The sequence below is a fragment of the Monodelphis domestica genome, chromosome 1 (assembly GCF_027887165.1).
Source record: "Monodelphis domestica isolate mMonDom1 chromosome 1, mMonDom1.pri, whole genome shotgun sequence".
Lineage (NCBI taxonomy): Eukaryota > Metazoa > Chordata > Mammalia > Didelphimorphia > Didelphidae > Monodelphis > Monodelphis domestica.
The window spans coordinates 283,440,286-283,457,632 of record NC_077227.1 but is presented as its reverse complement, the minus strand read 5'-3'; the positions used below and the strand labels follow the sequence as shown (position 1 = coordinate 283,457,632).

The 17,347-nt window shown below is 39.0% G+C and overlaps 1 protein-coding gene across 1 annotated transcript; it reads left to right on the top strand.

The window, feature by feature from the left end:
• The first annotated feature begins 13,446 nt into the window (after positions 1-13,446).
• Positions 13,447-16,075, top strand: RPS29 (ribosomal protein S29). The gene is made up of 3 exons (XM_001378766.4): positions 13,447-13,611; positions 13,864-13,963; positions 15,919-16,075. Exons 1-3 carry the CDS (start codon positions 13,550-13,552, stop codon positions 15,925-15,927), a joined length of 171 nt encoding a protein of 56 aa, XP_001378803.2. The 5' UTR covers positions 13,447-13,549; the 3' UTR covers positions 15,928-16,075.
• The last annotated feature ends 1,272 nt before the right edge of the window (positions 16,076-17,347 follow it).

Sequence of the window (17,347 nt, the reverse complement as noted above, 5' to 3'; positions counted from 1 at the left end):
TCAGTTGGGGATTAAGTACAGGAAGTGATCTGTGGATTCTATCAGTCTCCACTTTTCCCTCTTGTTCAAGGATTTCGGGGCAATTTTCTTTAATAATTTCCTGTAATATAATGTCCAGGCTTTTTCTTTTGTCATGGTCTTCTGGTAGGCCAATAATTCTTAAATTGTCTCTCCTTGAACCATTTTCTAAATCCTCTGTTTTGTGAATGAGATGCTTCATATTTTCCTCAATTTTTTCATTCTTTTGGTTTTGTTTTATAGAGTCCTGCTGCCTTGTGAAGTTGCTCGATTCTAATTGTTGTATTCTGGTTCTTAAAGACTGGATTTCATCCTTATTTTTTTGGTCGTCCTTTTCCTTTTGGTCGGTTTTCTTTGGAGGTCATCTTTCATCTCCTTTGCCTCATTTTCCAGCTGGTTGATTTTGGCTTTCAAGACACTATTTTCTGTTTCCAGATGACTTATCTTAGTTTTTAAGTTCTTTTCCCAATTGTCTTCAGCCTCTCTTAATTGTGTTTTGAATTGCATTTTGAGTTCTTCCAAAGCCTGTATCCAATTCACTGGGATTTCTGATTTTTCCTTTGCTGTTCCCTCCCCCTCTGTTTCATTCGCTCTTTGCTCATTACCTGTGCAGAAGCTGTCTATTGTAATTTCCTTCTTCTTTTCCTGTTGTTTGCTCGAGTTTACCCCTTCTTTGCTCCCTGTATTTGGCTGTGCTCTTGCTTCTCTCATTTTGTTTTGGTTATGGGGCTGTCAGTCTCCCCTCTTGGAGCTTTGTCAGATCTCTTGGTACAGTCTCTAGGGGAGGAATGTTAGCTTCCCTGTCCTCTGGAGGCTTTTGCTTGGATTGAATTCAAGTGGGTTGGGCTGTATGCGGTATGAAACTGAGGCTCTGAAAACACCTGGAAGGCTGGGCTGCCCAGGCTCTCTCCAGTTCTCTCTAGCTGGTTCTCCACTGTCCACAAGTGCCTTTGCCCTCCTCCCTAAACTCTGAGGAGTTCTGATGGGATTAGTTCAACTGGATTGGTCTGGATGTGCCCGAGGCAAAAGTGAGGCTGGAGCCCGATGGAGGGACCCAGCCACGGCCCCCTCTCTCCCTTGCTACCTCCCTGCTGTCCAAGCTGGATTCTCTGAGCCCGGTGCCCCGCTGCTCACAAGGTAGACCCTCCAAGCCAGCACCTTTGGCCACTCAAAGGTTCCCGCTGCTGTTGCTGCGGGCTGTGCTCTGGGTTGTGGAGGAGGGGTCCTGGGACCTTCGCTCTGCCTTCCCCTTAGCCCTGAGTATTCTCGGATTCCAGCTTTTGTGGGGTGTAACTTTTTATTTGAGTCCAGAAGGAGGGTTCCCCGCTTCTGTCCTGTTGTTCAGGTTGGGTTTCGGCGCCCTAGGAGCATTCAGTCTGTATCGGTAAGGAAGGGTCTTCCACAAGGTCTGAACTTTTGCTGCTTGCTAAGCCTCCATCTTGACTCCGCCCCCTGTTATGTTAAAGACATATTTAACATCTGGATAGTGTGAATCTTAAAATTTCTCAGAGTTGTGAATGTTAAAAATTCTCAGTCTCTACCTTAGAACACTTGGTTAAGATCATTCCCCATTTTAAACAATGAAGGGACTTGGTCAGGAATGTGAGAACTCTAACATTACTCCACCCATACTTAAGCATACTTTAGGGGAAGATAAAGTTGTAAAACTCCTTACTGAACAATGAAAAGTACTTAACCCATACTTATAGTGAAGCAAAAGCCTTAAGCTAAGTCTATTTTTAGGAAGGTGCTAAGTACCTATGAAGGTCAGGCAACTTGCAAACTAGCAAGGGACAAGCTTAACAAAAGAGGTGTGAGGTTTTAGTCTACTCAGGTGTGAATTACTCAAAAGTTTAGTCTACTCAGGTGTGAATTAAGAATGGTCTGTCCTTTGGAAAACGTCTACTGTGATTGGTAGATGTGAGAACTTAGGGGAGGTGACATAGGAGAAAATTCTCTTTAAAAGGAGGTCAGAAGCTGAACTGGTGGGTCTTTCTGAATACTAGAATCTTGCTTGGGACAAATCTTGTGGTGAGTGGATTAAAGACTGACTGATCTCTCTCTTAGGGCTTGGGCCTAGGCTGGTGTAGGGTGGCATAGGCTGAAGTAGGCTGGCCTAGCCCTTTTCTCATTGTTTCCTCTTTCTCTCTCATTAATTCCTTATTTGTATTAATTAAAATCTCCATAAAAACCCAGCTGACTTGGGTATATTTTCATATGTGGAAATTTTTCTCTGGTGACTACTTTATATATGATTTAGCTCAAGACAATGTCTTGAAACCATATTTCCACAGTCACAGTTTAAGACCTCCACTCTTTTATCTGTAACAGTTTATGGCAAACACTACTTTAATTATAACAGTAGCTTGGTGTCAGTGTTCTAGAGGGAGAAGGTTTGATAAATGAGCTTCTTTCTGGGGCACCCTGCTGTTCCTATCCAACTCCTTTATATTATGTTAATATTTCTATTGTTTCACTTGTTTGATTGATATTCCAGAAACCCCTGATCCTTGAAACCTATAATAAACTGTGCAGCTTGCTCAGCCCTCCTTCACTGACCTGCTAACACCAAGCTAAAGTTTTGTCCCTGTGTTCCTTGTCTCTCTACTCCTTCTATGTCTCGCTCTCTCTAGTTCTTAATCTTTACCCATTACTTTCCAGTCTTCAGCTTCCCTCCATACAAATCCACACAAGAAAATCTGTGTGAGGCTGGACTTTATATACCACAAGCCTATGAAGACTTCCCTTGGTGGAATGAGGCAGATGAGAATGATTTGTTCCAATAGTCATGAAGTTGGCTGAAACAGGCTCTGTGGAATGCTTAGAGCTTGGTCTGATGTTGAAGGTGTCAAGGTCAAGGTCATCCAGTGCATCCTGGGCCATTGTCAGGCCATTTTTGTCCTGCCATTAATCTTGGACAACTCTGGAAAAAGCGAGGGAGGCTGATGACTTTGTGCAACTCTGCTGTACCTATGACGTTACTGATCCTCTTAGAAAAGGAAGCATGAACAATAATATGACACCTTTACTAAATAGATCATGCTCTGGGGCAGTAGTGGCAAACCTATGGCACAAATGTCAAAAAGGGCACACAGAGTCATCTCTGTGGGCATGCCTATAGTCGACCACCAGAGTTAATTACTAGAAAGCCAGAGGGACTGGGATGGAGTTGTTCCCTCCCTCTCTCCATGCAACTGAGGACATTCCTGACTTTACCCCCCTTCTGCCTAGCAGCCCAATGATAGAACTTCCACCCTTCCCTGTCTGAGGTAAAAGGGGGAAAAAGGGATGAGGGAGGGGTGGGACTGGTGGGGGGGGGGGACAAGGAGTGTGAATCTTAAAACTACTCAGACTCTACTTCAGAAGATTTGATTAAGCTATTCCCCATTTTTAACAATGGAGGTACTTGATCAGGAATGTATTGAGAATTTTTAAAATTACTCCACCCTACTCAGTCAGTGCCTTAGGGGAAGATAATGTTGCAAACTCCTGATTGAACAATGAAAAGTCCCTAACTCATACTTATAGTAAAGCTAGAACCTTAAGCTAGGTCTATTTTTAAATCTAATACAAAAAGGTGCTAACTACCTATAAAGGTTAAATTAATCACTAAAAGGTCAAGCAACTTACAGAAGGCAATCTTAATAAAAGAGGTGTGAAGTACTCAGTAGATTTTATCTAACCAGAGAAGGTGAGAAAAAAAGAAGATATGAACTAAGAATGGGCAATCCTGGGGAAAAACGTCTACTGAGATTGGTAGATGTAAAAATTTGGGGGAAGGTGACACAAGAGAAAATTTATTTAAAAGGAAGGGGAGTTTGAAATTGAGTTAGTTGGAGTTTAGAGTTTTTGGATTAGAAGTTAGTTGGAGGGGGCAGCTGGGTAGCTCAGTGGATTGAGAACCAGGCCTAGAGATGGGAGGTCCTAGGTTCAAATCTGGCCTCAGCCACTTCCTAGCTGTGTGACCCTGGGCAAGTCACTTGACCCCCATTGCCTAGCCCTTACCACTCTTCTGCCTTGGAGCCAATACACAGTATTGACTCCAAGAGGGAAGGTAAGGGTTTAAAAAAAAAAAAGAAGTTAATTGGAGTTGGAGTTTGGAGGTTTGGAGCTTGCTTGAAGACAATCTTGTGGTGAGTGATAAAGACTGACTCGCTCTCCCTTAGGCTCAGGCCTAGGCCATTTGGCCTAGGCCTTTTCTACTATTTTCTCTTTCTCTCTCTCCCCTTCCCTTAATTCCTTCATTTATATTAATTAAAATCTCCATAAAACCCAGCTGACTTGGGTATTTTCATATTTGGGAATTTTCCCATGGCAACCACTTAATTTTAGATTTAAAATCAAGACACTAAAAATTATCTCTACAGTTTGGCCAAAAACTTTACAGTTTTGGCAATTCACAGTCTTGGCAAACCACATTTTCATGGTTACAGGAGGCACCCAGCACTCTATCTGTAAAAGGTTTGTCATCACTGCTCTAGGGTATAACATAAACTGCAAAAATAAAGTTAGAAAAAATTCCCACTTAATATCTTCTATGAGCCAAATATGGCCCTGATATCCTAAATCAAGTAAGGATAAAGTAGAGAAAGAAAACTGTAGATTAATATTATTAATGAAAATGTCAACATTATAGACTATAAAATAATAAAAAGCACATAATTACATTTAATATGAAGAGAAAAGTTTTTTTATAAAATATGAAATTAAGAAAATATCTGTAATAAAGAAATATTATAGGGGTTTCCAATTTAATCAGAGTGTATGATTGAAAATCTGTTACCCTAAAAAAGAACTACATATCCCCCAAGAGCCCACTGACTTCCTGTAGACAGAGGATAAAGGGCGTGGGCTCCAAAGAGCCTCCTCCTCTCTGATGAAGAATCAGTATTGATGGTGGTGAGTGGGGTTGACTAAAAAATGGCTAATAAGCCATGGGTATGTGGTCTTTATTTTGTATCTTCTTTATTCCTTGATTTCTAATGATCATTAATAAATCTCTTAAATATAATATTATTATTGAGATTTAATTTTAACTTTTACATTGACGGCAACCTCTAGTCAGAGAAGAACCTCTCAAATTTTTAAGATAGCCTAGATAAAATTTTTTCAAGCTACATTTCTCCTACCAAGGCTTTTTGCCCACCCTACCCACCCTTGGAAACTCCAATCTCTTTGGAGCTGCTGCGTTTTTCTTCTCCTGCTTTTTGCCCAGTTGCTTGCTCTCCCTACTGGATGGTCTATTTTTAGTGATGGCACTCTTGGCAAAGAAGAAATAAACTGCTTCTCTTGTCCAACTGCTTGAGTTCTTCATTCCTCTTTCCTCCTTCGTTCCTCCTCCTCACTGCTGACTGGTGTTGCTGATACTGCTTCCTTCTGGTCTTCTGGACTCAGATCACTCACCTGGCCCCAGGCCCCGGCCTCCAGAATTCCTCCTACTGATCTCTAGCTCCAATTCTAAATTGGCCTCCAACCCCACCCTGATCACTGTTGCTGCCCCTGATGGGTTGATTGCTGCCACCAAGAAGCTAGGAGTCCTTGGAGTCATATGGAGATGGTAAAAAAATAAACCCCAAAAAACTAGATTGTCTTTTTCCTTAGGAAATGATTAGCCTCCTAACTCCCTCTCGGGAAACTATTGTTTTACCTCAGGGGGGATGGGGAGAAGGAAGAGACTCTTCCAAACAGGAAATTGATTACCTATGAAAGAACACTGTATTACCTATTTCAAATAGCTTCCAGCTTTAGGATTTTTTTTTCTTCTACCACTGATTCTTTCAGTTATCTTGCCTGGGATTCAGGGGAGAAATTCATCCCCCTATAACCCTTTGCCATTTGGACCTGCCCAGTCTCTAAGATTCATTCAGTTTGAGCTTCCTCAAACTCATGTTCTCCCTTCTTATGGGAGATCCCACAGTGCTGACAATAGCGATCTGAATTTTAGAAAAAGGAACTTTAAAGGGTCTGGAGGTGAAATTTTAAGCCTTTTCAGAGTCCATTTTCTTTTTTTAATGAAAGTCTCTAATTGTATTTTGCTGATTGTTTTAAGATTTAATTTTGTTGTTTTTAAGTTCATATATTAAATGTATTCGATACTGTTCTATAACACTGAATCATTTTAATCTACTGTGTTTTAACTATTAGATATATTCTGTTACCTTTCCCTTATGAATACTGAACAAAATATTGTAAGCCCATTAACAGCTTTTTTTTTTTACTTTGCATTTGTTAATTGTCACATAGATGATGGATGGACTCAATGTGGCTAATAACCTTTAGAGAATTTAATAAGCTAAGAATTTAATTGTAATGTTAAGGGGTCTTCAGAAATAACTTTAATTAACTAGTGGTTTCTGAATGGATGAGTTTTTTTTTTTTATATTTGTATTTTAAAGAATGTTGTATTAAAGGTAGAGAAACAAAGAAATGTTCCTACCAAGGTATTTATATGAAGCAGGAAGCCAAAAAGAGCTCCTGCAAAATTCTTCAATTTAATTTACTTCCACCAGAACAATCTAAATTTCTTGGTGATGTTCTAGACCAGTGGTTCTCAAACTTTCTAATGCCGTGACCTCACAATACAGTTCCTCATGTTGCAGTGTCCCCAAACCAAAAAATTATTTTGGTGGCTACTTCAAAACTGTAATTTTGCTACAGTTATGATTCGGAATGTAAATACCTGATATACATTATGTATTCTCATTGCTACAAATTGAGAGGTTGAGACCTGCTGTTCTAGACCCAAATAAGTTTTACTTTGTTTAAAACTATACTTGCCAAGGTTGAAAGATTTGCTACATCTGTAAAAATTGTGACAAATATCTATCAGTTCATAGGGATTTATTTTTTGTCATACAGCAACTTATATGAAATATGATAGTGAGTTTGTTTGCTATTGTCATTAAATGGGCTTTTATAATTTTGGGGATTTTGATACTTTTTGAATGCATTACATGTTGTACTATTGTTCTTTATAAAAAACTGTTACTTTGTAAAAATCATTTGCTTGTACTCACAGTGGATCATGGTCAGGTTTGAAGAGGAAATGGATCTCATTTTTGGTAAGAAACTTTTGTATTCTACCTTTCCTTAGCTGACACAGTGTGTCAATGATTATAAGCTATATATTTTTGATTTTTAAAACTCTTTTATTATTGTTTTTGCTTGCATGTGCAATATACTATTTCAGTTTTATTTTTTTCCTCCATTTTGTATTTGAAACACATGTCACCAGCATTGAGAAGATTTTCTTTAACTTTTTTGATTTTGCAGTAATATAAGTTTAATATGTATTTGCTATAATGTCAAGGCATGCCCCAAAAGCTTGAGACTATAAAAATAAATTATGCCACGGATTGTTTAAAAAAAAATTATGGGGGAGGGGCAGCTGGGTAGCTCAGTGGATTGAGAACCAGACCTAGAGACAGGAGGTCCTAGGTTCAAATCTCAGCCACTTCCTAGCTGTGTGACCCTGGGCAAGTCACTTGACCCCCTTTGCCTAGCCTTTACCACTCTTCTGCCTTGGAGCCAATACACAGTATTGACTCTAAGATGGAAGGTAAGGGTTTAAAAAAAGGATTATGGGACTTTGCTTAATGATTCTGTCTGATTCCAGGACAAGAGAATACAAAAAGAGCCATTGCACAGTGCCAAAGAAGCACAAAGCTAAACTGCATAGTGCCTATCGAGCGCAAGGTCAACAAGACCAATCCCAATGGAATTCATGAAAATTTTGAGCCAAGACAAGAGGACTTGAACTTGTTTGGGGTTTGAGGTTGTAGCTGTTTAACATGTGTTAATGGCAGGTCTTCCTTGTCCCACATTCTACCAAAAATCTCAAATTTGGCTCCTACCTGGCTTGTATAATGTAGTCCCTTTTCTATCTTTCACGGTGTGGCAAACTTTCTATAGTTCTGGCTACTGACTGGGGAAATGCATAATTGCTTAAGTAATTTTAATTGGGCCCTGATTCAAGGTCCTGTTATGGATTTATTTTTCCTCTACTTAGAATTTTTACACATAAGACTTTGATAGTCTGTATTTCATCCAGAACTTATTTTTTTTAATTTGGATTTTTAAAAATATGTTTTATTTCTCTTGCCAATTGATTCATATACCTCATAACTTAGTAATGCAACCCTAACTGATCCCTATGTTTTTCAACACCCTCTGGGGGGGGGGGATATATTATTATTTTAAATTGAAAATTTTAAATTCTCTTTGAGAGTAATTTTAGGTTAAGAAACATGAAACCTCTCCAAATCCAGAAAATGAACTCTTCTTAGAAGGCACCACGAAGATGCCTCCACAGACCACAAGCTACATCAAGAAGATTCAGAATGAACTTTGGGTGTAGTTGATTGAACTGAAGATTGATTGGACATTTAATTTGAATGTATACTCTTATGCCAAAAGGGGATTTCCCTCTACCTGGCTTTTTGTCAATGTGTCTAGCAATTCTTGGTTTTGTTCTCTTTTCCTCTTATCCTCAAATTATTGCAATTTCAAAGTTAGTATGTTTACAAGACCCACTGAAGAGAGTAGTCTTTCGCGGGTCTCAGGGGGGAAGGTATGACTGAAAATCTGTTACCTTAAGAAAAGAACTACATATCCCAAGAGCCCTCTGACTTCCTGTCATTACTACTTCCTATAGTCAGAGGATAAAGGGTGTGGGTTCCAAAGAGCCTTCTCCTCTCTGATGTAGAATCAGAATTGATGGTGGTGAGTGGGGTTGACTAAAAAATGGCTAACCAGCCATGGGCATTGTAAATCTTGAAATTTCTCAGACTTGTGAATGTTAAAAATTTCCACATTGAGGAATCCTCCATTGGAACAAATTCCCTACTGGGAAACATTCCCCATTTTGATGTGAGAACTCGCCAGGATCAGAAATGGGAGGACCTCTACTCCACCCGTACTTAAGACTGCTTTAGGGGAGAAAACTCCTTGCTAAACAATGAAAGTACTTGGACCCATGCTTATAATAAGGCAAGGAGTTCTTTGAGCCATGCCTGTTTTTTAGAATTGATACAATGAGATGCTAGGTACCTAACAGGGTCGGGCAAGTTTTCTCTTAATGAGATTAGTTGACTCAGCTGTGTTTTCACTGGTTCAGGTTTACTGAGGAGATTAGTCAACACAGCAGCATTTTTTCTGGTTCAGACTTACTGAGGAGATTAGTCGACTTAGCAGGAATTCAGATGGGCAGTCCTTTTGAAAACATCTACAGTGATTGGTAGATGTAAGGACTTAGGGGAGGTGACATAGGAGAAAAACCCCTATATAAGAAAAAGCAGAATCTCTTGAGAAAATATCCTTTTGGAGGATCTCTGATGAGGATCGCTTGGGAAGAATCTCTTGAGAGAGGCTCTGGAGAAGGGAAGCTCTTAGAGGACAATCTCTAAGGAGGTCTCGCTGGAGCTCCTCTGAGGGGACTCTGTCCCTCTGGAGGCTCTGGAGAGAGGCCCTTTGGAACAGTCTCTGGCTGGAAGGCTCTTTAAGGAGGACTCTGGCTGGAACTCTCTCTGGTGAAGTCAGCTGAGATGGAGCTGGCCTGGTGTCACTAGAATCCTTGCTTAGACAGACCTTGTGGTGAGTGTTAAAAGACTGACTGACCGATCTCTCTCTCTTAAGACTCAGGTCTAGGCCATGTTGGCTTAAGGCCCTTCATACTTATTTCCTTTTTCTCTCTTTCTCTCTTTTCTTTAATTCCACATTTGTATTAATTAAAATCTCTATAAAACCCAGTTGACTTGGGTATTTGAATAATTGGGAATATTTCCCTGGTGACCACCTTATATTTGATTTAAAAACCAAGACACTGTAGTGAAACATATTTTCTGCAGTTAAATTTACTCACCCTCTCTTATATCTATCACAATTTATATCTTCCACCATTTTAACTCACTACAGTTTACAACATCACTCTTTTAACTGTTACAGTTTAAGGCCTTCAACTATTTTAAATCTAACAGCATGTGGTCTTTATTTTGTATCTTCTTTATTCCTTGATTTCTAATGATCATTAATAAATCTCTTAAAATATATTATTGAGCTTTAATTTTAACTTTTACAAGAGGTAAAGCAAGGCAGTCTTTTGTCATTACAATTATTCATGTAATTCTAGAAATGCTAGGTATATTAATAAGAAAAAGAAAAAATCTGAACAAAGGAAATAAAATTATTGCCTTTGAGAATAATGTGATGATTTATTTAGTTAACAAAAAAAAATAATTGAAACAATAACTTCAGTAAAATAGAAGGAAAAATATTAAAGCCAAAAAAATGAGAGACACAATGATTATATGAGTATCTCTATATAAGTGATTACATATAGAATCAGTAACTATATATGTATGTGTATGTATGTATGTATACATATATAATTGAAGAGATATAAATTGGTCATGGTTGAACCATGTTCAAAATAATAAAAATGATAATAGTACCTGAATTTATTATAGATTAAGAAACATACCAATCAAAGTACCAAAGAGTTACTTGCTATAACAATAAAACAATAACATCCAGAGGAAGAAATAATAAAAAATCTTAAGGGATATACAATATTCCCTTTGGGTTCACTCTCCCAAACAATATCACCATTATCAGTATTGTTTTCCAGAGAGGTGGTTACTACTATTTTATGGTACTAGGATAATGTAGCACTGTGGGCAACTATCCTCCTTATTTGTGAGCCCCTACTTGTCTGTTTCTTCTTGACTGATTTTTAAGATACACCAGTTATTTAGCCCACTTACTCAAAGGCTATAACAAGAACAGTAGTTACAAAGAATCTCCCCCTTAAAACTTAAGAATATGCTCATTTTTCTTTTGACCTTTCAGTGGCAACTTTCCCTGAATTTTAATTACATTGTTTTCTTCTAGATCTCTTTCTACCTGTTTCAGGTTACTTCTCACTCTCTTTTCTAGCATTGACATTCATATCATCCCTTCCTTCCCATGAATGGGTATACTAGGACATTTTTTTTTCTCTGTCCTCTCTTGAGAAATATCATCTGCTTCTATGGATTCAGTGATTATTTCTATGTAGATGATTCCCAGATCAATAAATACATACTAAGTCTCTCTCCTAAGATCCTGACTAAACTGACTATTGGACATCTTAAACCAGATGTCCCATAGACAACTCCAACTCCACTTGTCCAGAATAGAAATTCTCTTTTTCCCTCTTCTCTTCTTAACTTCCTCATCTCTGCTGAGGGTACCATCCTTCTTTTAGAGCCCCCCTCAAGTTTGAAACCTCAGAAATCATCCTTGATTCTTCCCTTTCACTCAACCCCCTCATCCAATCATTTGGCAAGTCTTGTCAATTTTGCATTGAATTCTACTCACATAACCACCACTTTAGTCCAGGCCCTCATCATCTCTCACCTGGACTATTTCAATAGTCCTGTAATTGGCTTTCCTGCCTCAAATTTCTTCTTTCTCTGATCCATTTATACTAACCTGCCAAAGAAATATGAAGCCCCAGGATCCCTCTAGGATAAAATATAAACTTCTATACTTAAAACCTTCCAAAATCTGGCTGCAGCCTACTTTTTCTAGGTTTTATTGCACATTAATGTCATTTTTTAACTCTCTAGGGTGTGCTAGAGAGAGCTTGTATAGCCTTTCAAGAGCCAAATGCTAAATTTTCAGCTTGAGCATTTATTTACACCTTAGAAACATGCAAATGCTACATACACATGAGGGCCCCATTTATTGTTTTGTTGATTGTTCAGATTTAAAGTGATAGAGAAAATATTTATAATGCAAATTAAGCTTACAAACATATTATGAGTAGTCTTCCACCCCATTAAATATCTACCTATTCCTTATACAGAACGTTCTATTGGTCTGCCTTGGCAGATTCCTAGCTCCTTCAAAGTTCTGCTTAAGTGCTACAAGGAAGATAGAGGAAGATTGATCCTGATCTCCTCTGTTATTAGTATACTCCCCAAATTATTATTATTATCATTATTTTGCGCTTAAATGTCTGTCTTGCGTTTAATTTTCTTTGTATATGCATAATATTTCTCCAAATAGAGTGTACACTCATTGAGGATAGTTTTTTCTTTAAAATGTTTGTTTTGTATCCCCAGCACCTAGTAGAGTGCATGACATATATTAGAGGCTTTAAAAATGCTTTCCACTTGAAGGAATAAAAATTAATACATCAACAAGCTTATTAAAATAATTTACAAAGAGGAAAATTTTTAAACGAGTAGAGCTTAAGTTCATGAGCTCGTTGAGGCAAGACCTTTCTTTGCCTCCCTGGTCCATAGCACAATGCCTTGGTGCATGACAACTTGAAGCTGCAATTTTACATTTTTCATTTGTACTGTATATCTAGCAGGTGGATAACTTCAAGTTTTACTAGCTATTCTGATACTTATATATTCAGTGCTGTGCTGGCTTTACCTAAATATATAGTAGAATAATGTAAAAATATAGTTTCAAGCCATTTATTGAGTAATATGTACCCAAAGGCATTGTGCTATATACTGAGAAGACAAAAAAAAAAGAGGCACAAAGTCACTGCTCTCAAAGAGCCCGCAAACCTACAAGCTCCACTTGTTATCAAGAATTTCTGCGGGAAAACACACACCCTCCCAAACTGAATTATATGAAGTATTACAGAAATGAAAGTTATAATTTTCTAATCAGAGAAAAGAAACGAACAGGTGACAGTAATTTCACTGTTTTCTACTTGAAATGTGATACATAATTAATACCATATCCCTAAGAGTAGTTTGAATTTATAAGTTTGTAAATGATTCCTTTTAGCCTAAAAACATCTACTGTCAATAACTTTGGCTTGTCTTCTCAGTTTGTTTTTCCTCAGTGATTCCAGTAGGTGTCAGTGCTGAGTTGGAGCAAAGTGAACATTTTCTGTTTATAAAAGCTCAGTTTTCGTATGAAGAAATAAACTATTCGAGTTAAAAGTAGCTGTTTTTTCAAATTATTTTTAACAGGTAATTTTATTTGTAAGATTTTAGAATTAAAAAGAGACCGTGTCTCACTATCTTGCCCAGGCTGGAGTACAGTGGCTATTCACAGGCGCGATCCCACTACTGATCGGCACGGGAGTTTTGACCTGCTCCGTTTCCGACCTGGGCCGGTTCACCCCTCCTTAGGCAACCTGGTGGTCCCCCGTTCCCAGGGGGTCACCATATTGATGCCGAACTTAGTGCGGACACCCGATCGGCATAGCACACAGCAGCCCAGAACTCCTGGGCTCAAGCGATCCTCCAGCCTCAGCCTCCCGAGTAGCTAGGACTACAGGCGCGCGCCACCACGCCCGGCGAAAACGCCAGCTCGCATTTTAGTTAATCAAGACTGCTCGGCTGTGACGTCACTCGAGGAGGCGGTCCTAGTACCCATACTTTGCCCTTTTCTTTGAGATTCACTAGTTTACGTTGCGCATGCGTCTATGCCCAGACGTATTACGTAAGACTGACCCGGGATTTGAAGAGCACTTGCGTGAACTTTCTTCTTCCTTTTGTCTCGCGGCTTTCCTACTGGCGCCATGGGTCACCAGCAGCTCTACTGGAGCCATCCTCGCAAATTCGGCCAGGGGTCTCGGTCTTGGTTAGTTTTGGGTTGGCTTCGCTGGATGATCCTTCCCTAGGCAGAGGGTGACCGTCTCGTGGGCTCTGAAGGCGCGGGGAGAGGCGAAGGGAACTGTGTGCTTGGCGTTAGGCCTGCAGGCGATCATGGCGGCCCTCGACCTGCCTGTGTTTCCTCTTGAAACTTGGCGGTCTGTGGGAGGGAAGCCGGGAGACAACAGCCACTGCCACCCATGTCTTCCCGCTGTTAACTAGGTCTCTTTCCTTTTCTCAGCCGCGTATGTTCCAACCGGCATGGCCTGATCCGCAAGTACGGTCTGAACATGTGCCGCCAGTGCTTCCGACAATATGCGAAAGACATCGGCTTCATTAAGGTAGGTGTTTGGGACTGGCGTCCATTCCCGTCCCCCGTCCCCCACGTTCTGGCAGTGAACAACTGCGTTCCTTTGTGATATTTTGCACATCTTGCCCTTCGGTGGTCTGGGGACACAGAGTCCCTTTTTGCAGAAGCTTAATCGGGAAACATCGTTAGATAATCGTTACTCCTTTTTTCTCCTGCAGAAATGGGCCAATTTTGGCACTATGGAAATGACTAAGCTTTAGACCCAATGGTTCTTTGTCTTTTGATGCCTCTGTTATTTTCAGTGAAGCCTGGGGGACCCCTTCCCACAATGTTTTTAAACGCATAAAAAAAATTGGTTGTGTTGAAGTAGTTGTCATTTTAAAAATTGGGTAACCCAGGGGGCAGCTGGGTAGCTGAGTGGATTGAGAGCCAGGCCTAGAAGTCTCAGGTTCAAATGTGGCCTCAGACACTTCCCAGCTGTATGACTCCAGGCAAGTCACTTTACCCCCATTGTCTAACCCTTACTACTCTTCTGCCTTGGAACCTATTGGTTCCAAGACAGAAGGTAAGGGTTTATTTTAAAAAGTTAAAAAAAAATACTGGGCTAACCCAAAATTTAAGAATCCATGAGAAAATAGTTGAGGTTTTTTTTTTTTTAAGGGATATAATAGTAAAACCTCTAGTTATCAAGTTAGAACTGATCTTTTTCATTGGGAAGTAGGATAGAAAGTTGTATTTAATTGTTTGCTGTAGTATAGGCATTTTGTTGGACTCCCAGGAATAGACACCCTACTCTTGAAGGGATTAGATTCCATTAGGGATATTTAGCTTGTTTAGAAGTAAACAGAAAATGGATCAAATACAAAATGATTTGGAAAGGGACTAAAGAGTATAATTAGAAGAACCTTAAAAGATCATATTTATTCCGTGTCTTGAAAAGGGTTGTAGGGGTTTTGAGAGACTGGGGAAGGAGATCATTTGAGCTAAGGGTGGCTGGCTTTATGAAGGACAAAGAGTGCATGAAAATACATAAAGCATATTTTAGTTGTGATACTGTGTTGAAGGCTGGTGGTCATTAAATCTTTAAGTACCTATTATAATTCAAGGCTCAAAGCTAAGATTTGTTCAAGTAATAAATGGAAGACACTAGCATTAGTAGGGCATATGCTAAAGGCTTCCTGTAAAAGGTGAGATTTTAGTTTTGATTTGAAGGAATCCTGGAGGTGAAAATGAGGAAAGAGAATTCCATTCATGGAGAACAGCCAGTGAAAATGCCCAGTCAGGAAACAGTGAAATAAAGGAAGGAGAATGTCATTAGGTGAAAGAGTAAGGTATAAGAAGTTTAGAAAGGTAGAAAAGACCAGGTCATAAAGGTTTTGAATGTCAAACTGGATTTTATACTTCATCCTAGAGTTAATAGAGAACCACTGGAATTTATGGAGAGTGGGGGTGGTGTGACATGGTCATATCTGTACTTGTAGGAAGATTAATTTCACAGCTGGGTAGAGATTGGTGTTTGTGCTGTGAAAGATGCTTAGGTTGCTGAACTGGGAGTAGTATAAGGGACATTAGGGTGAGGGGGCCATTTGTGAAAGATTGATGATAACAAAGTTTGGTTTTCAACCTGAGTTTTATATGACTTTAAAGTACCCATCTACCTTGGAGAGAGCTGATCTAGGGGTTAGGACTGGATGAGAATTAGTAATCAGCATAGAGGTAACTGAATCCATGGAAACTGAGATCACCAATAGTATAGTATGGAGAAAGACTGAAAATAACCAACTTTAAAATGTTTCTGTGATATTCAGAAGTTGTCTCATGAGGGTTGAGAATTTAGAGGTAAACAAATTCATTGAAAAAGTTTAAAAAAGTCTTTTAGTTAATATTTATAGAAGGGACTCTAGCCCTTAGTGCAATCTGGCATATTAATGAATGTTGATTGAATGCTTGATTACAAAATCTTAATTCATTTCTTCTTTTTCCTAGTTGGACTAAATTATATTTATGGATCTTGCTTCAATGATTTCCTTGACCATCTGCAGTGACCATTTGCTGGACTCTGGACAACTATTTGAGCCACCTAAAGATTGATCCTGTACACACTATGTTAATTTGTACATATAATTAAAAAAGGTCACCCTCAGTTGTGATTAGAATTTTTTATTGTGAACTTATGCAAAAATATAAATATTTGATGCAGTAGAAATAAGTATGATGGTAACTATATGATTACAAATGATCTAAACATCAGTCTTGATCAAAATTCAAGGTCCAATGGAAATTATAAGCAGGCCCTGACAATGGCTTAAAATTAGAAATGGTTTAACAGACATTGAATTGATCATTATATATTAATATCATATTGAAATTGTGAAAGAGGGGCAGGCATTCCTGGTACTTTGGATGCTTGCCAAGAAAGGCAATTGGCAACATGAAACAGCAGCAATCTTTAAATACAGAAGGTATGGGTGCAAAAGGCCCAGAAAGGCAGTCAAGTAGTTAAAAAGTGGTAGAGGCAGATGGGGACATGGGCTTGGGATAGGGTGAAGGGAGGCAGAGAATAACATTCATATAAACATGATTAGATTTGGGAGTACTAGACAGCATGGACCCTAATGAGATGGGAAAATATTGCTGGAAACAGGAATTTGAGGTCTCATTTTATAATACTTTGGGGGGTGGCAGACAAGGGGGTTTATTAAAATATTCCCCAGGCTGGGGATCGCTATCAGATGGCAAAGCATGCCCATGGCTTGGTGTTTTATACCCATTTTCTTGGCACAGAAACATTACTTAACATGTCTAAATGGAGATAATTGGAAAAGAGATATAACTTTTAACAAATCACTTGGTTAACATTCTATATTGTATTGTGATTAGATTCTTGACAACATAAAGGTTTCACACAAGAAATGATTTTGTCACAGGTGGCTTAATTTTCTCATTACTCTGAGGAGTTTTGAGCTTACAAACAAGGAAAATTACTTATTGCTTTTAAGAAAAAATAATCAAATGTTCTTAAAAGACAATTCAATAATCATATTGAGGTTGGAGGGTACTGGGAACACAATTCAGATTTAATATTGGACTGGTCATTTTTCAGGAGGTTTGTGAAATCACTGAGGCATATTGGAAACTTAGTGTACTTGTGTATGGGCCTTTTATGATTGATTTGTGTGCTGGCTTCATGAGAATAAGTTTCTGTAGGTGGGAAAGTTCTGGGCTTCGCCTGTAGCTGTGGTTTTCCTGGGAAAAGTAAGTTAACCCATGATAGCCTTTTGGGGTTGGGTTTGAGGGTCTGATGTTTTGGGGAATTGGGGTACAGGTATTTTGCTCTTGCATTATTCCTTCTGAGATTAGGGGGAATGATAGTCATGTCAATTCCATAGGGACACTGATGAAAGAGGTCATGTAG

Bases quoted from the DNA above. Each gene is read 5' to 3' on its own strand.
- RPS29 (XM_001378766.4), top strand. From the start codon at position 13,550: ATGGGTCACCAGCAGCTCTACTGGAGCCATCCTCGCAAATTCGGCCAG. The intron at 13,612-13,863 runs GTTAGTTTTGGG...TCCTTTTCTCAG, and splicing joins GGCCAGGGGTCTCGGTCTTG to CCGCGTATGTTCCAACCGGC.